The sequence below is a fragment of the Ctenopharyngodon idella genome, chromosome 10 (assembly GCF_019924925.1).
Source record: "Ctenopharyngodon idella isolate HZGC_01 chromosome 10, HZGC01, whole genome shotgun sequence".
NCBI lineage: Eukaryota > Metazoa > Chordata > Actinopteri > Cypriniformes > Xenocyprididae > Ctenopharyngodon > Ctenopharyngodon idella.
In genome coordinates, this window is record NC_067229.1 from 45042016 (window position 1) to 45068812 (window position 26797).

Below are 26797 nucleotides of genomic sequence, written 5' to 3' on the forward strand. Positions count from 1 at the left end.
TTTATTCAATTTATAAAGGTGCTGTAAACTGAATTGTTATATATTCTATCGTAATTGCACAATATTGTCATATTTTGTACAATACTGTAGTGTTGTTGAAAGTACTAACTTCGATACCAGGTCGATACTGAAATTTAAAAAATGTGACGCTTTGAGCGCTGTTGAGCAGATTCATAACCACTGTTCACGCACTCAAGTATCGAAGTCAGGTACTGTTGACAACACTGCAATACTGACATATTTTGGAAGAATAATTTTCAGATATTTACTGTGAATGTAGACGCTGCATCCATTCCGTCCGCCATATTTTCTCTCTGATGCTGTTGCCAGGTATTCACAAAACCCGCCCAACTGCTTCTCAAAACTAGACCAATCGGTCTTTCAGGGGGGTAAAATCCGTGTTTTTTGTGGGGTTTCCCTGGTAAAATTTGCATTCCAGGGGCTAAATATTAATAAATAAAATATATCCTGTTATTTAAGGGTCGCTTCGACCTGCGGACATGAAAAACAACCCGCGGCAACAGTGTTAAAGTAGCCCAATCGCGACTTGGCAAAAATGCTCTGATGCACCCCCAACTCACATAATCCCAAAGAAAATCCAGAGTTTCCCACTCGTAACATGGTGCCATTCATGTGCGGTCAACTCGTAAATACTATCTTTCTTAAATGCACCATATATTCACTACGTTGCTTAGCAAATGCAAACAACCTAAAATTAGGCTAATGCACTATTTTACTTATTGGAAAAATTATTCTACTTTAAATTATTATTACTTTATTCTAATCATTTTTTATAACTGAATATTGGTGTAATTTATCATATTGTATCTTGTACAGTAGTACTTAAAGTTGATCTGCTAAAATGACATATTTATTCATCGCATGTATTGAAATATCCACACAATAGCAGGATTAGGCCTGTGTGGCTTTCCAGTTTGTTTTTAATTTCTGTGAAGTCTTCATAATGACCCTCACGTTCAGCTGCTTCTTATTGGGAGGCTGGATATTGCACTGGTTTCCGTGAAACGTAAGATGCTAGTAGTTAAAGTTTACAGGCAGTTTCAAAGAGCCCCTACTCACAAAAACCCCTGATGCTCAGAGATGAGTCATTTAAAAACAAGCATGTGCATATGGTCATGTGTGCGTCAAGCTACGCTTAGCATGTAACTCAGCAAGCTTAGTTTACGACTTTCCTGGATGAATTTCTCCAAAGGTTACTATCATGTTTGACTTTTTGAAACATCACCTATACTATACATCACCTATAACATAACTCCCTTTAGAAAAGTTGGCCTTTAGAAAAAAAACAGTATTCTGGCAAATATTTTGCAAATGTTTTGCGAAATTGACGCAAACTCATATTTTTACACGCAATTGAATTTGTAGGCAAATTTATCACATTAACTACAAGTTGGTCACAAATAAAAGCAAGCAACACCCTAGTAACCACCCATAGGAATGTGCAAAAAACATTCAGAACACCTTAGCAACCACATAGAAAAATATTGGTTTTACACAAGCAAATAACACCACAAAACATTTACTTCACTTGTAATTTGACTAACCTCTTTTCTCACCAAGATATTGACCAAAATGCGAAGTAAATGAAATGTTACTAGGACCCGGCTGCAGAGATCCTACTGCAATTTATGTTTTTTCCTCTGTTGCAGTTACACCACAGGGAGAAGGAAAATGTCCCCTTCGACGCTCTGCCACAGCTGTTGCCTTTTAAAACGCTCATTGTGCAAGAGGATATACAACAATTGAAATGTGTCCAATGATAACATGCTGGAAAAGTAGTTTTATGCTGTGGGCATATCCACTGTCAGGGGGAGATTTATCTGAAGACTCTGGCCAATTCTAACAATGCTGCGTTGCGTTAAGTAATGCACTGTTAAACAGTTAATAAAGATATACTGTCTGGTCATTATTTGTTTTAGAGCTCCATTCAAGTGTTAGGCAACACTGAAAGAATTGTGTGATTCTGTGACATCGCTGGCAGTTCTTGTAAGGGATGCTGGCACAAGACACTCTTCTAGGGACTCAAAACTGTGGCACGCCGCTTAATAATAAAATACAAGTTGGCTGCGTCCAAAATCGTATACTCTCTTGAGTAGGTACACATTTGAACAAGTAAAATGCTAAAAAAGTATGTTATATAGTATGAATGTAGTCTGAACATACTGCATTCACCATGTTGTCATTATCATGTGACCTACCAGCATCCGTTTCGCATTCACAAATCCTCTCCCGTGGCCTCATGGGATAGTAATGTGTCCATCGTATGCACACTTCAGAATCGAAGTAGGTCATCTACATACTTTTTGCTAACTCTTTTATGAGTACTGTGAATTCAGACATACTTCTTTTGTAACATGCTGTTTTTCACCTTCTATATAGTAGGGAAGAATGTGATTTTTGTATACAGCCTTAGACATTCTCTGAAGAAATTGTAAGTAACCATTTATGGAAGTACAATTTAATGGTTACTTGTATAGTAACCATTAGTTGTAACCATTAGTTGTAACTATATTGCCGTATCAAATTGAGCCCGAATCAGACCAAAAATAGCAGTAATGATGAAGAGGGTCAAGCAGAACCTCTGCAAGCACAGCTTTTAAAGGACGTTTCTGAATGGTAAGTATTTCTGTTTGTATTTGTGTCAAAGTGTTTAGATATGCTGTCACTAAATGTTACTGCTGTTTGTTAGCTTTCAATATACGGTCTTATCCTGATTAAAGCTTTACTGTAGCTGAATACATGACTAAGTAGTAGCATTTTTGTAAAGTTATTGTTTAATTTATAGCATGAACAACTGTTTGTCTATGAACATAGAAGTTTGTTGGAGAAGTATGCAATATAATTTAGCTAACTGGTTAGCAAAGCAAAAATGAACTGGTCTTTGTTTACGTCCTTGATGCAACCAAAAAATAGCAACATAATACGTTTAAAAGACATACAAACAATAAAACGTACTTACAGTTTGGGGCCTATAAACAGCAGCTTCTGCTTTTAAAGTGGGAACTGCATCATCTTTCAGTAATAGCCTTTGTGCAAATCCAGCATTGAACTCCTGTAGATTCTGGAAGCTGTCTTCCGCGCCGCATCCAGTGTAGACAATATCACTGATTATAATGGGTTCTATTATCTTTTGACGCGTCGCGTAGTGCCGCTCGCGTCCGGTGTAAACTCTTCCGCTTCCATAATGCCGCGCGACATGGCCTCGCCCACTTTGTTGTGTGTTCCCATGGGCAGGGTTTATGTTAATTGCAGGGTTTATGATGGCACCAACCCGGGAAGAAGCTCGTTGTAGTCCAAACGGTTCGTTTTTGTAGGCATTAAACTGCCATAACTTTAAAAGACAATATCTCCGTTTGCATTGAACTTTCAGCGCTGTAACTTTGCAGATACTGTTTATGCTCAAACAGCAACATTACACACTAACTAAAGTTAAAAAACTGAAATCGCAATGAACCACCCCTTTGCTTCCAGTACACTGTCAAAAAAAAAAAAAAAAAAAATGCTCAAAAAATTTTACCTTTAGGGGTCCAACAGATTGTCACTGTTCATTACCCTTAAAAGGACAAGTTTGTACCTTATTTAAAGTTTCATATTATTAGTACCTTAGAGTAGTAATATGTACCCTTAAAGTATTACTATTAACCTTCTAGGGGTAAAAAGGTACAAAGTTGTCCAGTGACAAGCTCATGTACCCCTAAAGGTAATTTTTTACTATGTAACTACTATTGCTAAGGTGTTCTGGGTGGTTTTTATCATGTCTCTATACAGCTCATAGAGTGATCTATAGTTGCTATGGCAATGACCATGCCAGCTGCTATTTCTAAAGAGTTCTGGATTTTTTTTTATGTGTTGCTGTGCAGTTGCTAGGATATTTTGGGTGGTAGTCTGGGTGTTTCTAAGGTGTTCAGAGTGTTTTAGCCTGTTGCTCTATTTATGTCACTAAGCTCTTCTGGGTGGTTTTGGTGTGTTGCAATATAGTTTCCTTCCATCCATCCATCCATCTGTTTGTGTATCCATCCATCCATCCATCCATCCATCATCCATCTGTTTGTGTATTGGTCTATCCATCCATCCGTTTGTGTATTGGTCTATCCATCCATCCATCTGTTTGTGTATTCATCTATCCATCCGTCTGTTTGTGTATTGGTCCATCCATCCTCTGACCATCCATCCATCCATCCATCCATTCATCCGTCCATCCATCCATCTGTTTGTGTATTGGTCTATCCATCCTTCCATCTGTTTGTGTATTAGTCCGTCCATCCATCCATCTGTTTGTGTATCCATCCATCCATCCATCCAAATATTACTTGCCAATCTTAAAAATAAATGTTTTACAGCCTGGTCAATCTTTTTAAGTTTCATAGTTCTACGAAAAGCCATCTGTAAACCCAGGAGGATAATTTAAACCTATGCACTGCTCTAAAAAACCAATAATGTCACATCACAAACTTCATTGATCTCTAAGGAATCATATAGGACCACATTTTATATAAAATTTGCTAATAAGAACCAAGAGTCTTTATTGGCACCACATGGTATTTACCCTGGTTTTGCAGTGGTTTAATGTTTGCATATGCCCTATGCAGTCTACTGTAAAAAATAAGAGCATCTTGTTCCCTTTTCTTAGTAATTGACATAAATACCCTGAAATGTTTTGTACTATAAGTCCATATTAAGCAAAGAGAGCAAGGGTTGATTGGGTTCTCTGTAAGTGGGGGGCCAAGGGTCACGTACAGCAGCTTGAAATTGTTTTCCAGGATCACTTAACATGCACCCCACAGCCTTCAAACGGTAAGACCACTGATGGGCCAAATGCTCCGCTCACCAAAGGTGTGCCCGCGGGCACCGTGGGGCACTGTACTGATGATGATATGTGCCCAGCGCGGCTTCCCACTGAGAGAGCGAACGCAGCCCCAGAGGCCCAGCTGACGTTTCCAGCACAGATCTGCTCATGTGTTGTGTATTATTCAATTATAACCGTTTCATCTGTAGGGGGTTGAGTTATATAACAATACACAGAGAATCTATTCATGGGAATTCACTCTGTAAAAGCTCCTGTTTCCAATTTAACACAACAAGGGGGTTAACAACCCTTCTGTACAAGCCTAAATGTATTGTTTCTTTTTCTGAGATCTCTTGCAATGCTTTAAGAATGGTTTATTCTGCATCTATACTGAAAACGAGAGACCCAGTGTGGCAAAACCAGTGTGCACTTGCAATGTAAGCAGCCACACTCTTAAAATATAAAGGTTCTTTATTGGCATATAAGAACCTTTAACAGCCACAGAACCTTTTCATTGCACAAAAGGTTCTTTATGGTGGAAAAAGGTTCTTTAGATGATTAAAATGTTCTTCTGTTGCATCACCATGCTTTTGGAACCTTTATTTTTAAGCCTGTTGATAATAAAACGTCAGTGTGTTGGCCATATAGGGATAGTTCATCCCAAAATTAATATTCTGTCATCATTTTTATCACCCTCGTGTCTTTCCTGAACACTTTTGTGGAACTTTTTTTTTTTTTTTTTTTAAATGTCTAGGTGCTAGGTGTTTTTTTCTCCATACAATGAAGACAATTGGGTTCAATATTGTTTGACTTTCAAAATATCATTTTTTCTGTTCTGCAGAAGTCATACAATTTTGAATGGCATGAAAGTTGGGCATAATTTTGCATTATCCCTTTAAACCCCTTTCATTTTTGTATTACACTTTCTGAAACATACGATCATGTAGTCACGTCATTTACTAAACAAGACCTTCACTAGTCAAGCAATATTTAACGAAAACAAAACGTAATGTGTTGTGGCAGTTGATCTTTAGACAAATCATTTGGCCTCTTCCAAATACTCTTTACATGGAATCAGGTTTCATCCTGTTTTTAGTAAAAATTCTGTGCAACGGGTGGCAGAAACAATGAATGCAGTCTTTCTAGTTCATCTGATCTGAGTCCATGATCACTGAAGGTAAGTGGGGACCTCAGCAGAGTCGAGGTGGGTAATATAGGAAAGACCTGTTTATAATCTAATAATTTATGTGGAGAAAAAAAAAGTATTTTTTAACTACTTTTGAACTGATGTAAACAGCACGTCATCATTTAGTTGTAAATTTATGAGCTCTACTAGCTAAGTTATGCTTTAATTCTAATGATGTGTCAGTGGTGTCAGTGTGTTGCAACAGAAATGCGCAACAGTACCATTTTGTATACTCTGATTGTATACTCATTAAAAAGATCTTTTAGCATCATTTTTTTATTATTGTATAATATAATAATTTAAGATTTAACAATGCTTAGATATTTGTAATGTAAAATGAGACAAAAATTAGTAAAATAAGTAATCCTTTCACTGAATCAATTTCAATTAGTTCGTAAGTTTTCTTCTATCAAGCTTCTGAAGAGGAGCTGCTACTGTTAAAGATCTAAAACGCTTCCCTGGTGCTTTAACAACCCCCAGCGATCGCTTTTAACATCAAGTGACGTCTATTGTACTTATGAGTGGCCTAGAAGAAAGTGACCTGTAGCTCTGAAGTCTGGTTTTAAACAGGAGCGTAGAGTTAAAGTCTGTTCCCTGCTGGTGTGTTCTGCTTCTGAACCCTGTTGAGAGGGTGTTCTACACTGACGCATGCTGCAGGAATATTTGTTAAGCTCCTCAGGGCAGGCCCTTGAAGTCATTTGACTGGATACATAAATGTTTAGAGCTTGTTAAGAGCATATAAAAATCTTTCCTGCTCAGTGCGAGGAGGACACCAAAGGTCGAGCTCTGAGATGAGTCTGAGTCATTACTACACATATTTAAGTCTTTTAACAGATGGCACTGATAGTGTCGGCATCTTACTGGACAGGATCCTTAAACAGTATTAAATTTAGTTTTCATCAAATATAAGGCCATAAAAAGTCATAAATGACCAACCCAAACCCAATCTGAATCGTACAAAAACATACGATTTTTAAACGAAACTCATTATGAAGGACCACCCATAACCACGCTTCTAAACTTACCCATCACCAGGGTTTAAACAGATCGTATGAAAACGTACGAGTGAGATTGTACGAATTCATATGAAATCTTAAATGATATAAAAAGTTTAAAATACAGTTTCAAGAAGTTTTAAATTGTGGGCTAGAAAAACAGAAATCGCAATACGGCATAATGTGATTGATTATTAAACTTCAAAAGGCGATAATTTAATTAAATAAACGAGTGCTGCACATTTGAAAAGTAAAAGGCTTGCACTTTCAGGGCTATGTGAATGTATATCTGAAGGGAACTGACTGTTTTGATAGCATTTTCTTTTCATATTACCTCCTTATAATGCCTAAAGTAGTGTTTCATTGTTTACAGAGGTAACTGGGGTAACCGCTATATTTCTGCTCTTCCATAAGCGCCATCTACTGTTAGAGAGTGAATTTGATGAGTTTTACCAAGTCAAACAAAATAACATTTGAAGAAATTATTCTTACAATAGCAGCTCAACATCTCTGCTTGCAAAAACCAAAAGGATAGTGATCCAAAGACATCAGAGGAACTACAAAGATCTTGAGGGTGTTGAAGGAGAACTTCTCCACAAAATGAGTCTTCTCTCTGTTGTCTGTCTTGAAGTTTTTACAATGGCTAATAGACAAAATCCTCAACACTGTGATGACTGATTTACTGTCCAACTTTTACTTTGATTGCTGTCATGCATGGTTGAAGTTTGCACAGATTTATGACCTCAAACACTGCCAGAGAAAACTATTTTCTCAATAACATCTTCAGTACCTCCTGTGTGAATTGACAGATTTGTGAATACATGCAAATGACCCCCCCCCCAAAAAACATAATGCGTTATGATTTGTTGATATCCAGTCACATTTTTAATGGCTTGACATTGTAAGTTTAGCATTTTATGAGACAATTTGCTGACATGGATAAAACTAAACTCTGACTTGCCAGTTAAAATAAAGGAACCTGGAGACAGAGATCACTTTTGGGATGTACTTTTGGCATTTAGCACAACAGACTATTTTTAACATGTCTATTTCCTCGGTTCTTATGGGTTTCTTGTATTACTAACAAAAATAAGAAAACATTGATTGCAATTTATGTAGCCCCGCGGCCCGCCCTTTCAGCGCCGTGCTCGTTGTGTCGAGTCTTCCGGTTTGTATTTACACATCATGACGGTAAGATTACAGATTTATGAAAGAACCACTTGTTTTAAAATCTTCCCGGTCTACTGCCATTTGTTATGACATCCGCTTCAATCATTACAATGCTCATGATAACCTTCGTTAACTCTACAACAAGTAAATCCACGTCACCAGCTATTTACTGTTCGACAACGATGTCGTAGAAATATACGGCAAAATTAATTCAATGACAAAATGGCTGCGCGCTAGTTCCTCTGGCGCACAAGGTCTAATGTTTTTGAATAAACAAATGGTTGAAAACTATATTTTGACAATTTAATTAAACGAATGCATTATTTTTAAACACTGCACTTACATTTGAATCACCTATACATTTGCTTAAACAAAAAACCCCTATATTATTATTTAAAGATGCACAATATACAGATTTTAGCCAATATTTGCATTATCACTGGCAGTGGTGATTTGATTTCTTATATTTGAAGCAGATATCAAGCATATTTTTCCAACTCAACTTCCAACCTTTTCTTTTTAACTCAAACTTTTACTATGCCAGATTATGAAAATATTTTATGCACATTAAATCATTTCAATGACAGATTCTACTGTATTGATTTATAATATCAATCATCATATCACTAATATTATTCTACTATACAGACATGTCACAAAAAAAAAAAACATTTAAATCAATTAATGGTCAACGACTTCAATGAAATCAATGATTTCTGTAATAAATTCATCTTTTAATGCAAACTTCGCCACATCTCCATGTAAAACAAAGTTAACAGATTCAATTGAACAATTTAACAATATCACGATATCAAGCACATCTATCTGTGTGCATCAGATTTATCCTCAATGTCCCATTATAAAACTGTCAGCGACAAGCATTTTGGCTCCAACATCAAACATGTTACATTAGAACAGCTTTGGGTGCACGAGTCAATGACAACTGGAGCATTACCATGGAGACCAATAACAATTTGTATTTACAAAAATAGGTCCGGGAGGCTGAGAAACACTCAGGCTGTAGTTGCTTCCACATGCATTAACAGAAGCACAGTTCTGCCTAAGAGAGTCTGAATGTCGCCCGATCACACATCTTGTTCCCTGCTGTAGAATCTTGTAGCTGTTCTTGGAAATCATCTCTGCCTGCTCCAAATCCTCAAATACTTCATCTGCTACTCCGAAAATAAAATTGTGAAGGCCATGATGATACAGCAAAATGCCACGTAAGGGCTTTTGCGCTCACCTGAAAGGTAATGTAAAAGATCATTACCACCAAAATAATAAATCGTACTAAAAAAAGAAAAAACCATACATGACACGGTAGCTTTAATGACGCTACGTACCTATTCTTGCACATTTCCAGAATATTCCAAGAAATCTGAGGGCAAAAGGAAAGGGTTTAAGGTTATTGCTTGAACAGATATAATGTAAAACAATTAAAATTGAAACCATATTAACAACAGCAGCAGCTCTGGGAACTGTGCACTGACTTTACTCATTTAAATTAGAAAAAAACAAAAACAAATTACCAATAATATTATTACAAATGCAACATTTGCATAGAATATCAAAAGTTACATACACTCCACAGAAAATGTCACATCTTATTTGTCACATTTTATTTCAGTTTTAATGTAATCAACTGCTAGACCCTTTTGCCAAAAGCTTAATTAACAAAATTATTAAATTTCACTCCTAAGATAAAATGGACCACAAAATGCCAAAAAGGGAATACGTTATTAGTCTTACTGCTCTAAAATGATAAGTAATATTAATAAATGATTAATATATATATTTTATTCAGCAAGGATGCATTAAATTGATGCATTAAAGTGACAGTAAAGACATTTATAAGGTTACAAAAGATTTCTATTTCAAATAAATGCTGTTCTTTTGAACTTTCTATTCATCAAAGAATCCTGAAAAAAAAAATTTATCAGGGTTTTCACATAAATATTAAAAATAATATAAGCAGCACAACTGTTTTCAACATTGATATTAATGATAATAAATGTTTCTTAAGCAGCAAATCAGCATATTAGAATGATTTCTGAAGGATCATGTGACACTGAAGACTGAAGAGTAATGATGCTGAAAATTCAGCTTTGGCAACAGGAATAAGTTAAAATTTAAAATATATTCAGATAGAAAACTGCTATTTTAAATTGTAATAATATTTCACAATTTTACTGTATTTTTGATCAAATAAATGCAGTCTTGGTTTTCCCAGAATAGAAAGACTGTAAATGTGTATATCTGTTAAATGTTGATTTAGCAGTGCTTCATGGCTTAAAATAGACATTGGCGAGTAAAAGAAAAAGCAGAGGGCCGCAGTCTTAGAGCAGCTTCAGTCTACTGACTGCTTGTCTGGGAAGCGTGAAGCAGAAGATTACAGGGGGCAGAACTAGATGACTGACGAGATTCACAGGGGCTAAAATGTCATAACAGACGCCTGACAGAACGGAGATCTATGAGCAGACAGGCATCTGGCATGAACAGAAACAACAAACAGGGGTCAGCGAGAACATCCACTGTCAACAGTCTGCGCGGAGCCCCGGGAACAAAACCGTGCCTCTGTTCCTCGAAATTAAACAAAGCCTTAACACACTTCTGCAAAGATTCATACCCTTGTCGTTCGCAACAATCATACAAACGTGACTTAATATTTGATGTCCTTTTACCCGATCATTTACTTTGAGAGCTGCCAGTTTCTGCCCATGAGTACTTTGCTGTAATTCACTATAAACACCAAAATGGATGTGTGTGTCACAGTGAAAACAAACACAGTTACTGGTAACAAACAACGCTCAGTTGTACGCAGTTTGAGGGGGTGCGAAAACCATTACTTTAATATGTAGCGACTCCAGCTAATTTGTCTTGGATAATGCATGTGTTTGTGGAGATCAGATCGCTGGATGTAAATTATCTCCTTCATTTCCTGGTCCTGTCGTCTGAAGTCCAAACATCTGGTGAACATCTTGTTGCTCGAGTTTGACATTAGAAGATCAGTTCATTTCACAGACATCTCCCCAAAACAAACAATGACCAATGACACTGAACTTAGATTATAAAATATATATGATTTTCAATAAGGTCAAAAAACACTTTAATTTTTGCATAATATACATACATAAAAGGCTGTCACGATTCCTCGATTCAATTGGAGTACTTGATTTTAAAAATCCTGGATTGTAATTTGCACACGTCGAATAACCGGCAAAATACCGGTGTTGTGCTGAATTTCGACCCCCTGCCAGATTATTACCCCCCTACAGTATTGGTAGGTTTAGGAGTAGGTGTGGGGGAGGGGTTAAGATTAAACAATCAGGTAGCGACTTCGACGAGGGGGTAATAATTTGGCAGGGGGTCAAAATTCAGCACAACACCAGAAGTGGTGCATTCCACGGATGAGAATCCATGAACCTTATTATTAGACCGTTTTCTAAGGCTGCACGATGTATTAAAAAAAAAAAAAAACACTTAAAAATGATAATATAGCATAGTGCTATTGTGAAATCACAAAGGCTGCGATTCCATTAAATAAATATATGCGCTGAGGGTGAAGCGCAACGCTTTAATTATTTACATGCGTGCATTCATGTGAGTACAATGGTTCAATATTAATATTATAAAGTGACGAGAATATTTTTGGTGTGCCAAAAAAACAAAATAACGACTTATATAGTGATGGCCGATTTCAAAACACTGCTTCAGTAAGCTTCGGAGCGTTATGAATCAGCGTGTCGAATCAGCGGTTCGGAGCACCAAAGTCACGTAATTTCAGCAGTTTGGCGGTTTGACACGCGATCCGAATCATGATTCGACACAAAAGATTCATAACGCTCCGAAGCTTCCTGAAGCAGTGTTTTGAAATCGGCCGTCACTATTTAAGTCGTTATTTTGTTTTTTAGGCACACCAAAAATATTCTCGTCGCTTTATAATATTAATATTGAACCACTGTACTCACATGAACTGATTTAAATATGTTTTTAGTACATTAATGGATATTGAGAGAGGAAATGTCATTGCTGGCTATGCAGGCCACACTGAGCCATCGGATTTCAACAAAAATATCTTAATTTGTGTTCTGAAGATGAACGAAGGTCTTACGGGTGTGGAACGACATAAGGGTGAGTAATAAATGACATTATTTTCATTTTTGGGTGAACTAACCCTTTAAAGCAGAAAGACTCTTACATCCATGGCATATTTATTTTAAAATGGTCAGAATGTGTGCTATATACATATGCAGATGGCAGTAAACGTACCCAGTTTTGTTCTTATCCAGCAGGCTGGGAGCGAGAGCTCGAATATACGCGCAGGTGCAGATGAGCAGTAAGATAACTGTCAACAGACTCTGGAAATTAAATATGGCAGACTGCAAGAGAAACAGAGGAAATGAATAATTAATCACTTATTAATGAACAACTAAACTTATGAAGAACTGTAACCCAAAAAAAGTGGAATATTTAATGCACATTTAAAAAGCTTTATTTGTTTATAATATATAAATGGTTTAGCTTATTAATATTCTTTGATAAACTGACTATAAAATCAATCAGTAATGTGTGTCTTGTCAAAGGTGGGCAAAACCATGTCGTTATTTTTGGTATAACAGCCTAGTATGTATTCACTCTGAGGCAAGTGTTGAGTACATAGGTAATATGAAGTAATTTTTAATAAAAAAAAAAAAATCTATTAACATTATTAACAACAGCGATTGCAATGAAATCTACAGTTATATCCATAGTAGTAGACAGAAAATTATTTTTCATGCATCCTAGCATAGCATGTACGTCTGTTATGACATCTTGCGCATGATTTTACAGCTACTTCTGTATTTTATAGATAAGAACCCTAATTGTTCAAATTAAGAAATTATTTCAACTGATTTGAGGCATTTGATATAAAAATCCTATAAAAATAAATTCCAACCATAAAATAAAGAAAGAAAATTCATTTGAGACATAACTTTCATCTTAATTTAGTGATTGTATTTTCTTTCTTTTTTTTTCGGAGATTGCATAAATAATATTTAATTGCCAGAAATCACTTTTGTGCATTTTATGAAATCCCCAAAGCAATAAAAATACAGTAGAAACAGTTATATTGTAATATATAATTACAATTTAAAATAAATGTAATATATTTTAAATGCAATTTATTCTAGTGATGGTAAAGCTGAATTGTAATTATTTTGTGCAATTTTTTTTTTTTTAAATAGCAACATTTCATCAAATGCGCAAAAATAAGTAATTTCTGGCAATTAAAATTCTTTTTATGCAATTTCCAAATATGTTCTTACAAATTTAGGAAAATAGCTAAGAAGAATATAATGACAAGTACATTTATTTAATAAAAAATTAAAATTGTAATATTGTTAATTATTTATATATATTATATATAATATTATAATTTATAATTATAATCTAAATATATATAAATATCAATTAATACATTAATATTACACACACACACACACACATTATATATATATATATATTATTCATTTTCATTTCAGACTTTTCATTCACCATTACTTAATCTTAATTTTGTGATTTTCTGTTTTCTTTGGAGATTGCATAAATAATACTTCATTGCAGAAATGACTTCTTATTGTGCATTTTAACGTAATAAGTTGTCTTGAGTTCAAGGCCCATGTTCTCACTGCCACATCACACTCGCAGCTCAGTACTCAACACTGTCAAATGGTGAATTCAACAGAACTCAACTGTGACAGTTCAGTATTGTGCAGAACAGACCGATATGAACACTGCATTCATCAACACGATCAGCTGCTTTCTGCTGTTTATATTCCTGCATCACATTTAGCTTCTGCGTCCATCGGTTTCATTTCCACTGCACCGTGGACAGATTTATCGCTACATCAGACAGCATGCGACGACATACCAGTCAATTAAATCAATCTGACAGCTTGTTTCTACTTCACTTTGTACAAACTATTTTAAAATAACAGTTTTATACTCACCATCTTGATATCCCCGGCGAGCCAACTCACACATCCGGTGTAGGATGGAAATTACGTCACCGGTACGGCAGCCTGGAAGCGCGAAGTATCAAAAAGGCGGATGGGCAGAGAGGAAATGAAAGCAAGTGCTGCTGCAGGAGTGTGTTAGATTGAGTTAAAACTGATTTAACATACAACATCCATTTCATCTCGGAATGAGGTGAGACTTTGCATGTGTAGAGCGCAATGTGATCGCGATATGACTGAGGCTCCTGTTTATGATAAATATGATGGTGTTTGTGTTCTCTGTTGAAATGCTGATTAGTTTCCTGTCATTAACAAAACACAAACTAATATTCCTGTATCAGTCATAAAATTATGCATATAAAAGATATAAACAAACAAGAAACATGGAAACATGCTGAAATGCTGAAATGTAATAGCAGCATCAACATTATATTGACCTTGAAATCTTGTTTTTGTTTTGATTCCCGTAGTTAGTATTATTGCTGTAAAGTAACAATATTATTAATAATAGATAGATTAAAATATAATAAAAATTTGTTTATACTATATATATTAGAATGATTTCTGAAGGATCATATGACACTGAAGACTGGATGATGCTGAAATATATTTTAAAGTATATTAAAATAGAAAAGCATTATTTTAAATGGTAATAATATAATGAGATATGAATTAACGTGACGTGGATCTATCACATGTAAAAAGGCATGGTCTATGAATTATTCTAGTTTTTCCAACACAAAAACTATAGCGATGTCTTTTCCATGTGGCGCTGGAACTTTGTTTTTTTGTTTTGTTCCCATTTTCACATGAACACAAATTGGGGTGTATTATAAACTTTTTATCCTTTTGACAAGCTGTTACTGTTTACATTTATTTATACATTTATTTATTATGAAATTGCATAATTAATTTTTGTCAGGAGTTGAGGTTTTTATCTTTGTGCAAAGACATTTACAGTGATGTCTGATGTGTTCATGCTTGAGTAGCTGAGGTTTTTGCGGTGTGTTATGTCATACTATCATCACAGTTGGCAGTAGCCAAAGACACCCGTCTGATCACACTGAGGCTTTTGTTACAGAATTGACTATTTCCTTGCCTGTGATGCTCTCTGGTGATTCTGTCAGTCTGAAATTGTGTGTATGGACGTACAAAATATAAGCCGTTTGTTTCAACAATCTCTTTTTTGTTGAGGATTAGCATTTTTTTCCCTTTTAAAAACTAGAAATTATGGGACTCTTCCCTTAAAAATTAGTCTTGGAGAATTGATTCATTGTGTTTTGCATCTGACCGCTGATGACTTTTGGGAACAGGAGCAAGCCATAAATCTTCAGCTTTTGGTGGACTATGAATATCTCTATTCATGGGTGGATACATCGAGAACATGTTGCTCAGATGCAGAAACAAGAACAAAATCTGAAATATGCAAAACGTGGAATGCAGAAAAAAATAATATTTTGGTCTCATGAAAATGACAGGGTTTAGGTCATATTTCACTTTAAAATTTAAGATTCTTTTTTTTTTTTTTTTTTTGCATTCGGAAGTTATTTTCATGACAATTAAACATGTTCACCCAAAATTCTCAGTACTACGGCGTCCCTAAAGGGACATAGTGATGAAAAAATATGAGATTGTTAATGCCTTTGCGTTCACTCGCAAAATGTTTGCATTCCCCCAATAAAGTTTGCATTCACTCACAAAGAACTCAAAAGTTTTGCGAGCGAACGCAAAGTTTCTCAGGGAAATGCAAAGGTTTTGCAAGCAGATGCAAAGTTTCTAGGAGAAACGCAAAAGTTTTGCGAGCAAATAGCAATTTTCTCAGGATAACCCAAAGGTTTTGTGAGCAAACAAAGTTTCTGGGGAAACGCAAAGGTTTTGTGAGCAAACGGGATAACACAAAAGTTTCAGGGGGAAACGCAAAGGCTTTGCGAGTGAACGGCAATTTTCTCGGGACAATGCAAAGGTTTTGCAAGCCAACGCAAAGTTTCAGGGGGAAACGCAAAGGTTTTGCAAGCGAACGCAAAGTTTCAGGGGGAAACACAAAGGTTTTGTGAGCGAACAACAATTTTCTCGGGACAATGCAAAGGTTTTGCGAGCCAGCGCAAAGTTCCAGGGGGAAACGCAATGGTTTTGTGAACAAACAGCAATTTTCTCGGGATAACGCAAAGGTTTTGCGAGCCAACGCAAAGTTTCAGGGGGAAACGCAAAGGTTTTGCAAGCGAACGCAAAGTTTCAGGGGGAAACGCAAAGGTTTTGCGAGCCAGCGCAAAGTTCCAGGGGGAAACGCAATGGTTTTGTGAACAAACAGCAATTTTCTCGGGATAACGCAAAGGTTTTGCGAGCCAACGCAAAGTTTCAGGGGGAAACGCAAAGGTTTTGCAAGCGAACGCAAAGTTTCAGGGGGAAACACAAAGGTTTTGCGAGCGAACAGCAATTTTATCGGGATAACGCAATGGTTTTGTGAGCGAACGCAAAGTTTCGGGGGAAACGCAAAAGGTTTTGCAAGCGAACGCAAAGTTTCAGGGGGAAACGCAAAGGTTTTGTGAGCGAACAACAATTTTCTCGGGACAATGCAAAGGTTTTGCGAGCCAACGCAAAGTTTCAGGGGGAAACGCAAAGGTTTTGCGAACAAACGCAAAGTTTCAGGGGGAAACGCAAAGTTTTTGCGAGCGAACAGCAATTTTCTCGGGATTATGCAATGGTTTTACGAGCGAACGCAAAGTTTCGGGGGGAAATTCAAAGGCTTTGCAAGTGAATGACAGTTTTCTTGGGATAACACAAAGTATTTGCGAGCAAAGTTTCAGGGGGAAACGCAAAGGTTTTGTGAACAAACACAAAGTTTCTTGGGGAAACGCAAAGGTTTTTTCTTATAGTTGTAAATTTGCAGGGAAACTGTATTAAATTGCTAATAAAAGAAAATTGTATACTTATGCAAAATACAATTATTTTATATTTTGATTTTTGGGTGAAATATAACCCAGACATTTCTTCATGTTTTTCGCCCTTGATATACCTCATTTTGTTTCCATCGCTGTACAGGAAAGAAGAGACCATAAAACGAGTTTTTTTTTCAGGTTTACTTTTGCATATTTCATAACCTTCTTGAAAGAGATTGTCAGTGTAGAATGTCAGTCTTGTTTAGACAAGAGGGTTTTGTTGAGATGCTCGTGACCATCTGTGATGGAGCGCTTTAGAGTGGAATGTGTCTTAATTACACCTCAGTCAGTGTCATTCAGAAGCTCTCACATGTGTTATTAAGAAACCAATAATCTCTCATGACTGGTAGTGTGAGTATGACCCAGACCCTCATGATTATAAATCCCTCCTGTCAAGTTTTAGTCCGTTTTAAAATATTACAGACTTACAGACATTTCAAACAAGATGTGCATAAATTTGTAAAAAACATATGCACTCAGTTGAGGCAAATATTTTTTATCTGAAAAAAAGACATTCGCATAAACTACGATGGAAACACGTTTACCCAATAAATCCCTTGATATGCAACAAAAAAGATCATGTGACTGTACCTCCGCAGATCATGTGATCAGAAAAATGGGATGGTGGGACAGCATAACTAGACTAACCAGCAGACCAATTTCATTGTACAGCATCTCAAATGCTGGTTTGGTCATTCTGAAATGCCTGAGCCAAAGTCTGTCATCAAAATGGTTGGGTATAATTCCTTCCCAGAACCTTCTCACACGACAGTGTTCCCCAAGACCAGGCATTCGCCTCCGAACTCAAGATAACATGACAGCGTTTATTGCATTTCGTCTGCATGCTCTGAGGCGCAAGTCATTTACGATGAAGGAAAAAAGAGCCACAGTGGCATCCCCGGTTACAGAAACTTCCATTTTAATTACAGATATTTTGCACCAGTTTCCCAGGAAGTGACGATTGTCTTCTCTTGAACACATGGGATGGAAACGGTGCTTCATTCACAAATGTTTTATGCATATTTTAAGCATAACTTTGGATGGAAACATAGCTTGTGACATGCATTGTTTTGTGTTCCCTTCTTTTGTTATCACAATTGCCCCCTCCTAATTCCTTATCCCCTCTCATTCCCAAATCCTATGTATGGAAAGTAACTTGCAACCCCCCTTATATGCTTCACCACCTCTAGAAGAACAGCTTTCTCTCATCCACCATTATCCAGGCCAGCCAGACACCACTGGAAAGATAGTCACACAGCCATAGTCACACGTTATGGATGGGAATATTGCACATAAAACTTTTGTTTGGATAAAACAGGGCTGTGGATAAATGTTTGGGTAATTAGATTGAACTTCTTGAGAAGCGAGCCATGTCCAAACTTTCCACCCCGACCCCCTCTTGGCTTCTCGGCCACATCTTAAGAGAATTCTTTGTCTTATTTGTCAAAGCCGCCTTCTCATATTCCTATAGGCTTTGCTGCATCTGTCATTACCGAGGACGAAAAATCACCTCTGTGCAGATGTTACTGTAGCTAATGAATGGCTGTCCTGTTCCCTTGATTCTTCAGATACGGCTAGTCGATGACCCCCGCTGTTCGTTTACGTTGCGGGTTGCCCAAAAGTCACGTCAGAAATAGCAACAATTGGTCGTGATGCGCGACAGGAGGGAAACAGATGTAAGCTGTTCACTGAGGGTTTTGGACACAGTGATTATCAGTTTGACAAGCAAGCTAAAGTCAGTCTACACAAATATACTGCATGTTGTCCTTCACCTTTCCCCTCGCCACTGCAAATTGTCAGCTCTGACCTGAGAGGTCAGATGTTTCTCACACATCACTCACTGGATATTGCTGACTCCTATAAGGTCTGCATCCATCCGGTAATGGCCAACCAGGATCTAGAAAACAGGGTGGCCAAGCATACAAAGCTACAAGTTTTCTGACCTTTGCATGGTTATTTATTTTTGACTAATTTATTCAAGTTTTTAGCTATCAAGAGTATAGTACTTTCCACTTCTTACACACGTTACCTTAGGCCCTGTTTACACTTGTGCATTTTTCCTGCCTGTTGTTTACACTACTCCGGCGTTTTCAACCCTCGAAAATGGAGACTTTCAAAAATGCTGCTGACTCCTTTTTAGTTTGAAAACACCAGGGTTGCATTTCAGTATAAACGGACCAAAACAGGGACTTTTGAATATGATGCCGTGGCTGCCCACATTCGTTCTGCGTATCCTTGACGACCATGTAAACAATAACATGGAGACTGAACTGCAATCTTTGCTGGCTTTGTTGTCATTTTTAGCAGCCATTGTGCAGTTTTTTTAATACTGCAGCTGCCTACATGCGCAAGAGGCAACTGTTTACACTTGTACGCGCATGCCCAGTGTGCATGAATGGTCATGTGACATGCGTTTTAGGTTGTGTAGTGTAGATGGAGGTCGTTTCTGAAACACTGTGGAAACGCCAGTGTAGACGAGGATCGCTTTCATTTTAAAGCGCTGTTTTAAAACGAAAACGCACCAGTGTAAACGGGCACTAGTGTAAACTTATTCAAATCTGTTCCGCAGAATTCCATAGGTTTTCCACAAGAACTATTTTAATATAAATATTTTAAATAATACATTTAATTTTTTATTATTGTAATCATTTAATATAATATTATAATAATTGTAGAATGAAAGAATTTGTACATATATTAAAGCTGCAGTCCGTAAGTTTTACCTCTTTGTCGCCATCTCTGTTTGAACGCTGAAATTGCCGTTATTTGTGGAATTATCATCTTCACGTGGGTTGTGCATCGGCACGGCTCCTCAGCGTGGATGAATCTAATGTATGTGTGGGTTGTCTATCAACGCACCAGTTTTCAATGATGATTGTCGTTTTAAACTTGCTGGATTACAAACTGCCATCAAAATGATAAATTTAATTATTCCAGCTGCTGTAAGAAGAGGCTACAAATGATCCGCCACCTGATGCATCCACATACACGCGATGTATAAAGACGTGACTTGATGCAAAGACGAATGGCGGAAGCTCGTATTTCCCGCAAGATCCTACCAGTACCACTGAAATTATAAAACATTATTACAAGCTTACCGTTGTGAATCGGGCTAAAGTAAGGAGATAGTTTTGAACACTGGCTGGTTATGTACTTGCTCAAAAATTGATTTTGGATCATTTTTAACCAAAAAAAGTTATGGACCGCAGCTTTAAGTAATTCATAGTTTACAAATTAAATGACTATATATCAAAAATACATATATATGTATATATATATATATATATATGTATATATATTATTGTTATTTTAATTATAATATAAAATATTTAATTCTATAATTATAAAATTGTAATTTTTATAATTACTAATTTAAAATGAAAAATAATTCTATAATTATAATATTTTTTCAAAAGTATTTAATTATAATATGTTATTATGAATATTATATAATTAAATAATCTATATTTGAGAGATACAAAATCGTTGAAATTAGCCATTTATTTTAAACAATATATACTTATAATTATTTTGAAGTTGTTGAATTGTTTGTTCATTTTCACAGATGTAATGAATGTTGTGTTCTGTCATCATTTTCTTTGTTTCAGGTGTCATAGCACTAGCGTGCGTCAGATCTCCATTTCCTCTGAGCCTCATCGCATACTCTTTCTCAAGCTAGAGTGGGCTAAGGATCTTGGATCTGGCTTCATAATCCTTCTGTCCGATGGTGTCTCTGCGTGGAGTGGTGAAGGTAGGAAGTCAAATGATCACATTTAAATGACATCAACATCCTTCAAAACGGTCATGAACATGCTGTTGGTTTCAAACCTCAGGCCTTTTGATTGGGTTCATCCGTTAGTTTCAGAGGAGGATGTGTCCCGTGAAGCCCAGGAGATCGAGATGGAGCGAGAGCGGTATGTTGGTGACCTGCACCTGGCGTTGACCGGAGAGGGACCGGCAGCGGAGGGGGAGTACAGCTTCCACCTGACACCTGAGAGACCCGGCAGCCCCCTGCTGCAGCTGTCTTATGAGAAGGTGCAGAACGACATCTCGGTGAGTGGTACGCATGAGATCGCTACGCAGCACAGCATAATGTAATAGTCTCACTGATTGACACACGCTTGTGTAGAATGCAGCCAGGGTACAAAGTTAACACTCACCGAGCGCCAAATGCAAAAAGGAACTGCAATGTTGCAAAATTGTAAGAATGATAATCTGACCCTTGATGATGTAAGTGACCTGAGCAACAACTTTATCTACATGTAAAGTTCACGTCAAAAGTTTATTTTGTATACTTTTTCTCCAATATAATAAATGTGAAGTGAAATCCACTTTGCGACACAAAGTCACAAAAGTTAAATAATTCCATTGCAATAGTGATATTAGTAGAATAAGAATAAAGTAAAATGCTGTTTATTGGTTGATAAGAGCTTTTTATGAGCAGTAGCTTTTTCTCAATCCACCTTTCTGGGAGGTTTTCTTAGTTTGATTCAATCTATCAGGTGTTGTTCGTTCATTTGTTCATTCAATCTTTTGTTCATTTGCTTGTTCATTCATTCGTTTGCTTGTTTGCTCGTCTGTTTAATCCTCAGTTGAAACAGGAAAAAGGGTACTTTTTGGTGGCTGGATGGATGGATGGATGGATAGATAGATAGATAGGTAGATCCTTATACTTTAATATACTTTTTACTTAATTTTTCTTTTGCAAGTTTTTGAAGTATATTTCACATATGGAATTAAGTAAAATCTACTTAACTAAGTAACATTAACAAAGAAAAATTGAGTAAATTTGACTTGGCCAGTTAAAATTTGTTGAGTAATTTCTACTTGGTTGAAGTTTGCTTTGCAATACTCTGTTTCAAGTACATTTTACTCAAACAATAACACTGAATTAAGCCAAAAAGTGTATGCTTTACTTAGAACATCTAAATACAATTATACAGTAGATATTGTGTAGACAACATTATCTACATAATAGAAATAATGTGGTACCCACCGAAACACAGAGACCTCAATACTTGGTACGCAATAACAGTAACATTCATTGGATCATTTTTGAGTATGAATGTGTCATTTTGAGTAGAAAATGAACTCCAGATGTCACAAAACAGTAAGTTACTAAACCTAACAACAAAAGCAATGATAAAACAGTGAAAATACAGCTGGAAAACAGTGAAAAATGCAACTTTAATAATTATTCATGCTCCAATGCATGATGGGAACACCAGTATCAGAAAGTTGAGTAAGTTTTACTTAATTTTATAACGTTGATACAGTATTTACGCTTTAATTCCTACAAGCTTAAATTGAGTACTAATATAGAATTTACTTTGTTTTTTAAAGGGTTAGTTAACCCAAAAAAGAAAATTCTGTCATTAATTACTCTCCCTCATGTCGTTCCACACCGTAAGACCTTCGTTCATCTTCAGAACACAAATTAAGATATTTTTGATGAAATCCAAGAGGTATATGGCTCATCCGTAGACAGCAATATAATCAAGGTCCAGAAAGGTACTAAAGACATCGTTAAAACAGTCAATGTGACTACAGTGGTTCAACCTTAAAGGGTTAGTTCACCCAAATATGAAAATAATGTCATTTATTACTCACTCTCATGTCGTTCTACACCCGTAAGACCTTCGTTCATCTTCAGAACACAAATTAAGATATTGTGATTAAATCCGATGGCTCAGTGAGGCCTGCATAGCCAGCAATGACATTTCCTCTCTCAAGATCCATTAATGTACTCAAAACATATTTAAAACAGTTCATGTGAGTACAGTGGTTCTACCTTAATATTATAAAGCGATGAGAATACTTTTTGTGCGCCATATACCTCTTGGATTTCATCAAAAATATCTTAATTTGTGTTCCGAAGATGAAGTGAGTAATTAATGAGTAAATTAATGACAGAATTTTCATTTTTGGGTAAACTAACCCTTTAAGTTCTTGCCTGAACTAACTTATTCAGGTAGAAATTCCATTTGTTTTTTTCTGTAGTATTCATTTGTCTCAACCATTGGTTTTGTTCATCTACACGAACACATCGGCTGATTACTTCCATCAATTTTTCATTCTCTTGCTTGCTTGTTCGTTCGTTCGTTCATTCCTACATCCCTCTCCTCCATCGATCTTGTTCCTCTATGGGAACACATCTGTTTCATGGATGAGAGAAGGACTGCGCGATCTCTGCTTGCTTGAGGCTGCACTCGTGATTGGCCAAAATCACTCTCAACACTTAACCATTCCCAGAGAGCTACTGCTCTTTATGTCGAGCTTTAAAGGAGGTTCCCCTCGTTTGATCTCTTGCCAAGCTCAAGGGTGCCGAGGAACTCCAGTGTCTGGGAAGTCTTCGGTAAACTCTAACGTCAAGACCTAGATCACGTACCGGATCCAAGTATGTTTTTACTCTACTGCATTTGTTAATGTTAAATTCATCCATCATTTCCATCTGTGTAGTGTGAATGTAGCAGAAATGGTCTGTTTGTGGTGCAATTGTGCGGCTTAATTATTGAAGCCTGGAGAAAGATGAATCTCACATAAGGTTTGCTTTGTCTAAAACGGGTCTCAAGAGAGAACTCCTTCACTCTGAACATCTCGTTTCGACCATCTTAAATTGAAGCCAATTCTGCATGCTCATTTTTAAGGGATTAAGTGGGGCAGGGGCTCTTTGACATGTGATTTTTTTTAAGTAATATTGGAGATGGACAGATATGCTATTTCTTTACTATAGGCCCCTGTGGGTCCCTGCCATATTTACTGTATATATGGATAGAGAAATATCATAGACACATGGGGAAGGGCTCTTGTAGCTTGCAACAAAGTACAGAAACAAACCCTAACATCTTGACCATTTACATTCATTTGGTAATGAATACATGATCATTTGCACTTTATCCTTCTCTATAGCATCTACAAGCCATTTCCTTATATTTCTTATACATTACTGTTCAAATGTTTGGGGTTGGTAAGATCTGGTAAGTAAACTATCAGGAAATTTTAATTCTGAAGTGAACTAATCCTTTACAAGTTATTTTGTAATCTTGAAAATCTGGTAAAATTGTTAAAATGTCTGTTATTTTCTTACATTTCACTAACAGCATGTTGCTCAACTCGACAGACGCAATCATGTCATGTTCAACATTAAGTAATTTCTCTTTTTTTTTTTTTTTTTTAATTTTCTTGCTGTCACAGCAGAGGTGACTAAACCTCAAGTGTCTGTTTTGGAAAAAGGGAAACTGACCCTCAGCAGGAGAGGAAAGTTTGGCCAAATGGGTAATTTGGTGTAAAAGAGTCTTCATAATGTTTATTTGGTTGCTTGCTAACATTTTGTGGACTACTGAATTGAATAACATTGAATATTGCATAATATAACCATCTGCAGTAATGATGGCAGTATTATTGTTACAAAAGTGGCAATTTATATTGTTACAAAAACGTTCTATATTAAATAAATCTTGAAAAAACAGTATTATGGTTTCCACAAAAATATTAAGCAGCACAACTGTTCATATTATCAGCATATTAGAATGATTTCTGAAGGATCATGTGACACTGAAGTAATGGCTGCTGAAAATTCAGCTTTGCCATCACAGGAATAAATGACATTTTGAAATATATTACAATAGACAACAGTTATTTTAAATTGTAATAATATTTCACAATATTACTGTTTTTTTTTTTTACTGTATTTTTGATCAAATAATACAGTAAGGGCCGGAGCCATTCACACAGAACACGTCTTTGCGTCTAAAAATGTGTGTTTTTTTTTAAAGCGCAGCGCAGAACGCGAGGGTCTCGGGATGCACTTTTGAGATGTGATGCAACAACGGAAATAACAGAAATTGCCAAACAACAACTCTCTCCAAGCTCTCTTTTTTACAAACAGGTTGTGATAATTGCTTGAAGAAATGTTATATAATTCAGGGTATCCGGTGTAGTGACAAACTGGGTCCCCCCGAATCAGGTGTCCATTAGGACCTCATGCGATCTCATTGGTTGCTTTTAATAGGTACTCTCTTTAGCACCTGTTTACAATTCCTACAAAATCATGTTATGATAAATTCTCTTTCAACTACATTATAATGACCATTTATGTCTGTATTAGTTAGCTTATGTACTAGCATATCATACAGATACCCGATTAGCTTATAAGCTATTATAATTATTTATTTATCAATTAACAGTTACGAAATTACGTTCAATTGGTTTTATTATGCACTAATTGTTTTCTTACACATTATATAATAAGCTATATGGGTATTTTAAATTAATATCATTCGTATATACTTAGGATAATCATTAACTGACAGTTTGTGGAGACCGGATTTCGAGGGAGGACCCGATTTGTCATGACACTGGACACAGCAAGTGCCTCCTCCGCCATGTTGCCGTCAAATAAAACAGTTGCTATGCCAACTTGCTACTGTAAACAAAAGCTCACAACACTTGCCCCGCCTCCGGGGTCTTCTGATTGGTCCACTGTTTTAGAACTGACATTGATGAGTGGCGTTGCGTGTAAAAGTTGAAATTCTTTTAACTTGACGCGGTGCTCATGTGCGAGGCGCTGCAAAAGATGCGAGCTCAACCGTCATACACGTCCACCTAGCGTGCGTTTACATAGAAAAACAATGGAAAAGTAGCGCATTGGAATAGAAAAATGCGTTCTGTGGGAACGGCCACGAAGACTTCTTTCAAAAACATAAATTTGTACCGAACCCAAACTTTTGAACTGTAGTGTGTTGTTTAAGTGCACTGAACTAACGTTATAAATTAGGTTAACAGAAAGCTCCAGCTGTCCTCTTCTTGACTTTTGAGTATGTTTAGGGCTTCTGTAACTTCCCACAAGCTTGTCTGAGCTCCCACACTGTAGTTTATCCATTATTATGCTCTTGAGTAAAGGTGTTTTGGACATTTGACGTTTCTCCGCTTGCTTCCTTGGCTCCAAATACACCTTAAAAATCTGGACCAGCACTCTTATGTGAGTGTTATTGTGCCAGTGTTAGGATTTAGTAAATATTCGAGGTAATTAATGGACTGCTGAGACATGAGCGTTCTGTTCGATATTAACAATATCAAACAGCTTTTATCGTGACAGTCATTAAGCAAGTTTTTATTTTTAGCCATACTTTCTAAGGCCAACAATCACCTAATATAAGTATTAAACTTTTTTTGTACTTCAGACATAAATGATTTGTCAAATCTTGCAGCTTGTTGTTCCTGAAGGGAAGTTACTTTCTAAGTAACGACAGGCTGTTATTTGTTTGTGGTTTTCTTCAAGCCTCCAGTGGTGAGACACAGCTGCAGTGTTCTTCAGTGCAACAGCTGACAGAAGACCCTTAAAGAGTCTCGTGCGAATGGTCAGGTTAAGGTTTGGAAAAGCAGGTGTTTGGCCTGCCAGGACAGCTCTGACACAAGCGTTTGAAGACGGCACTTTCATTACAGTAACCCTTACGGACACCCTGACTTCTGTTTCCTAAAGCATGTATTACTCCTCACCGATGTTCCTTAACAGGTGGGCTGTCAATGCCCAAATACAAACAGGCATTTTCTTGAACAGCTGAGGTTGCACGACGCGATGACACAGTGGTATTCCTGCAATGTCAAAAGGATATTACATATTTCACTGGTAATGGTTGGCCATATTTTAGAGAAACACTATGGTAAATGACAATAAGTCATTAAAGGGCCATATCATGGAAAACTGT

The 26797-nt window shown here is 36.6% G+C and overlaps 1 protein-coding gene and 1 long non-coding RNA gene across 4 annotated transcripts in view; one reads left to right on the forward strand and one right to left on the reverse strand.

Annotated features, from left to right (window-relative positions):
- Nucleotides 1-8871: 8871 nt before the first annotated feature.
- Nucleotides 8872-14223, reverse strand: LOC127520051 (uncharacterized). Its single transcript, XR_007932008.1, has 4 exons — nucleotides 14149-14223; nucleotides 12428-12537; nucleotides 9502-9536; nucleotides 8872-9401 (listed from the first exon to the last, which is right to left on the reverse strand). It is a non-coding gene; the product is annotated as an uncharacterized LOC127520051 (long non-coding RNA).
- The window catches only part of xrcc4 (X-ray repair complementing defective repair in Chinese hamster cells 4), a 37329-nt gene continuing 24730 nt past the window's right edge, over nucleotides 14199-26797 (forward strand). For 2 of the 3 annotated variants that reach the window (XM_051907808.1, XM_051907809.1), the window contains exons 1-3: nucleotides 14199-14347; nucleotides 20699-20841; nucleotides 20950-21143. In XM_051907808.1, coding sequence (XP_051763768.1) covers nucleotides 14343-14347; nucleotides 20699-20841; nucleotides 20950-21143 — 342 coding nt within the window. In that variant the 5' untranslated portion in view covers nucleotides 14199-14342. Of the gene's footprint in view, nucleotides 14348-20698; nucleotides 20842-20923; nucleotides 21144-26797 lie in introns of those variants that run through there. The other variant, XM_051907810.1, reaches the window with a different exon arrangement.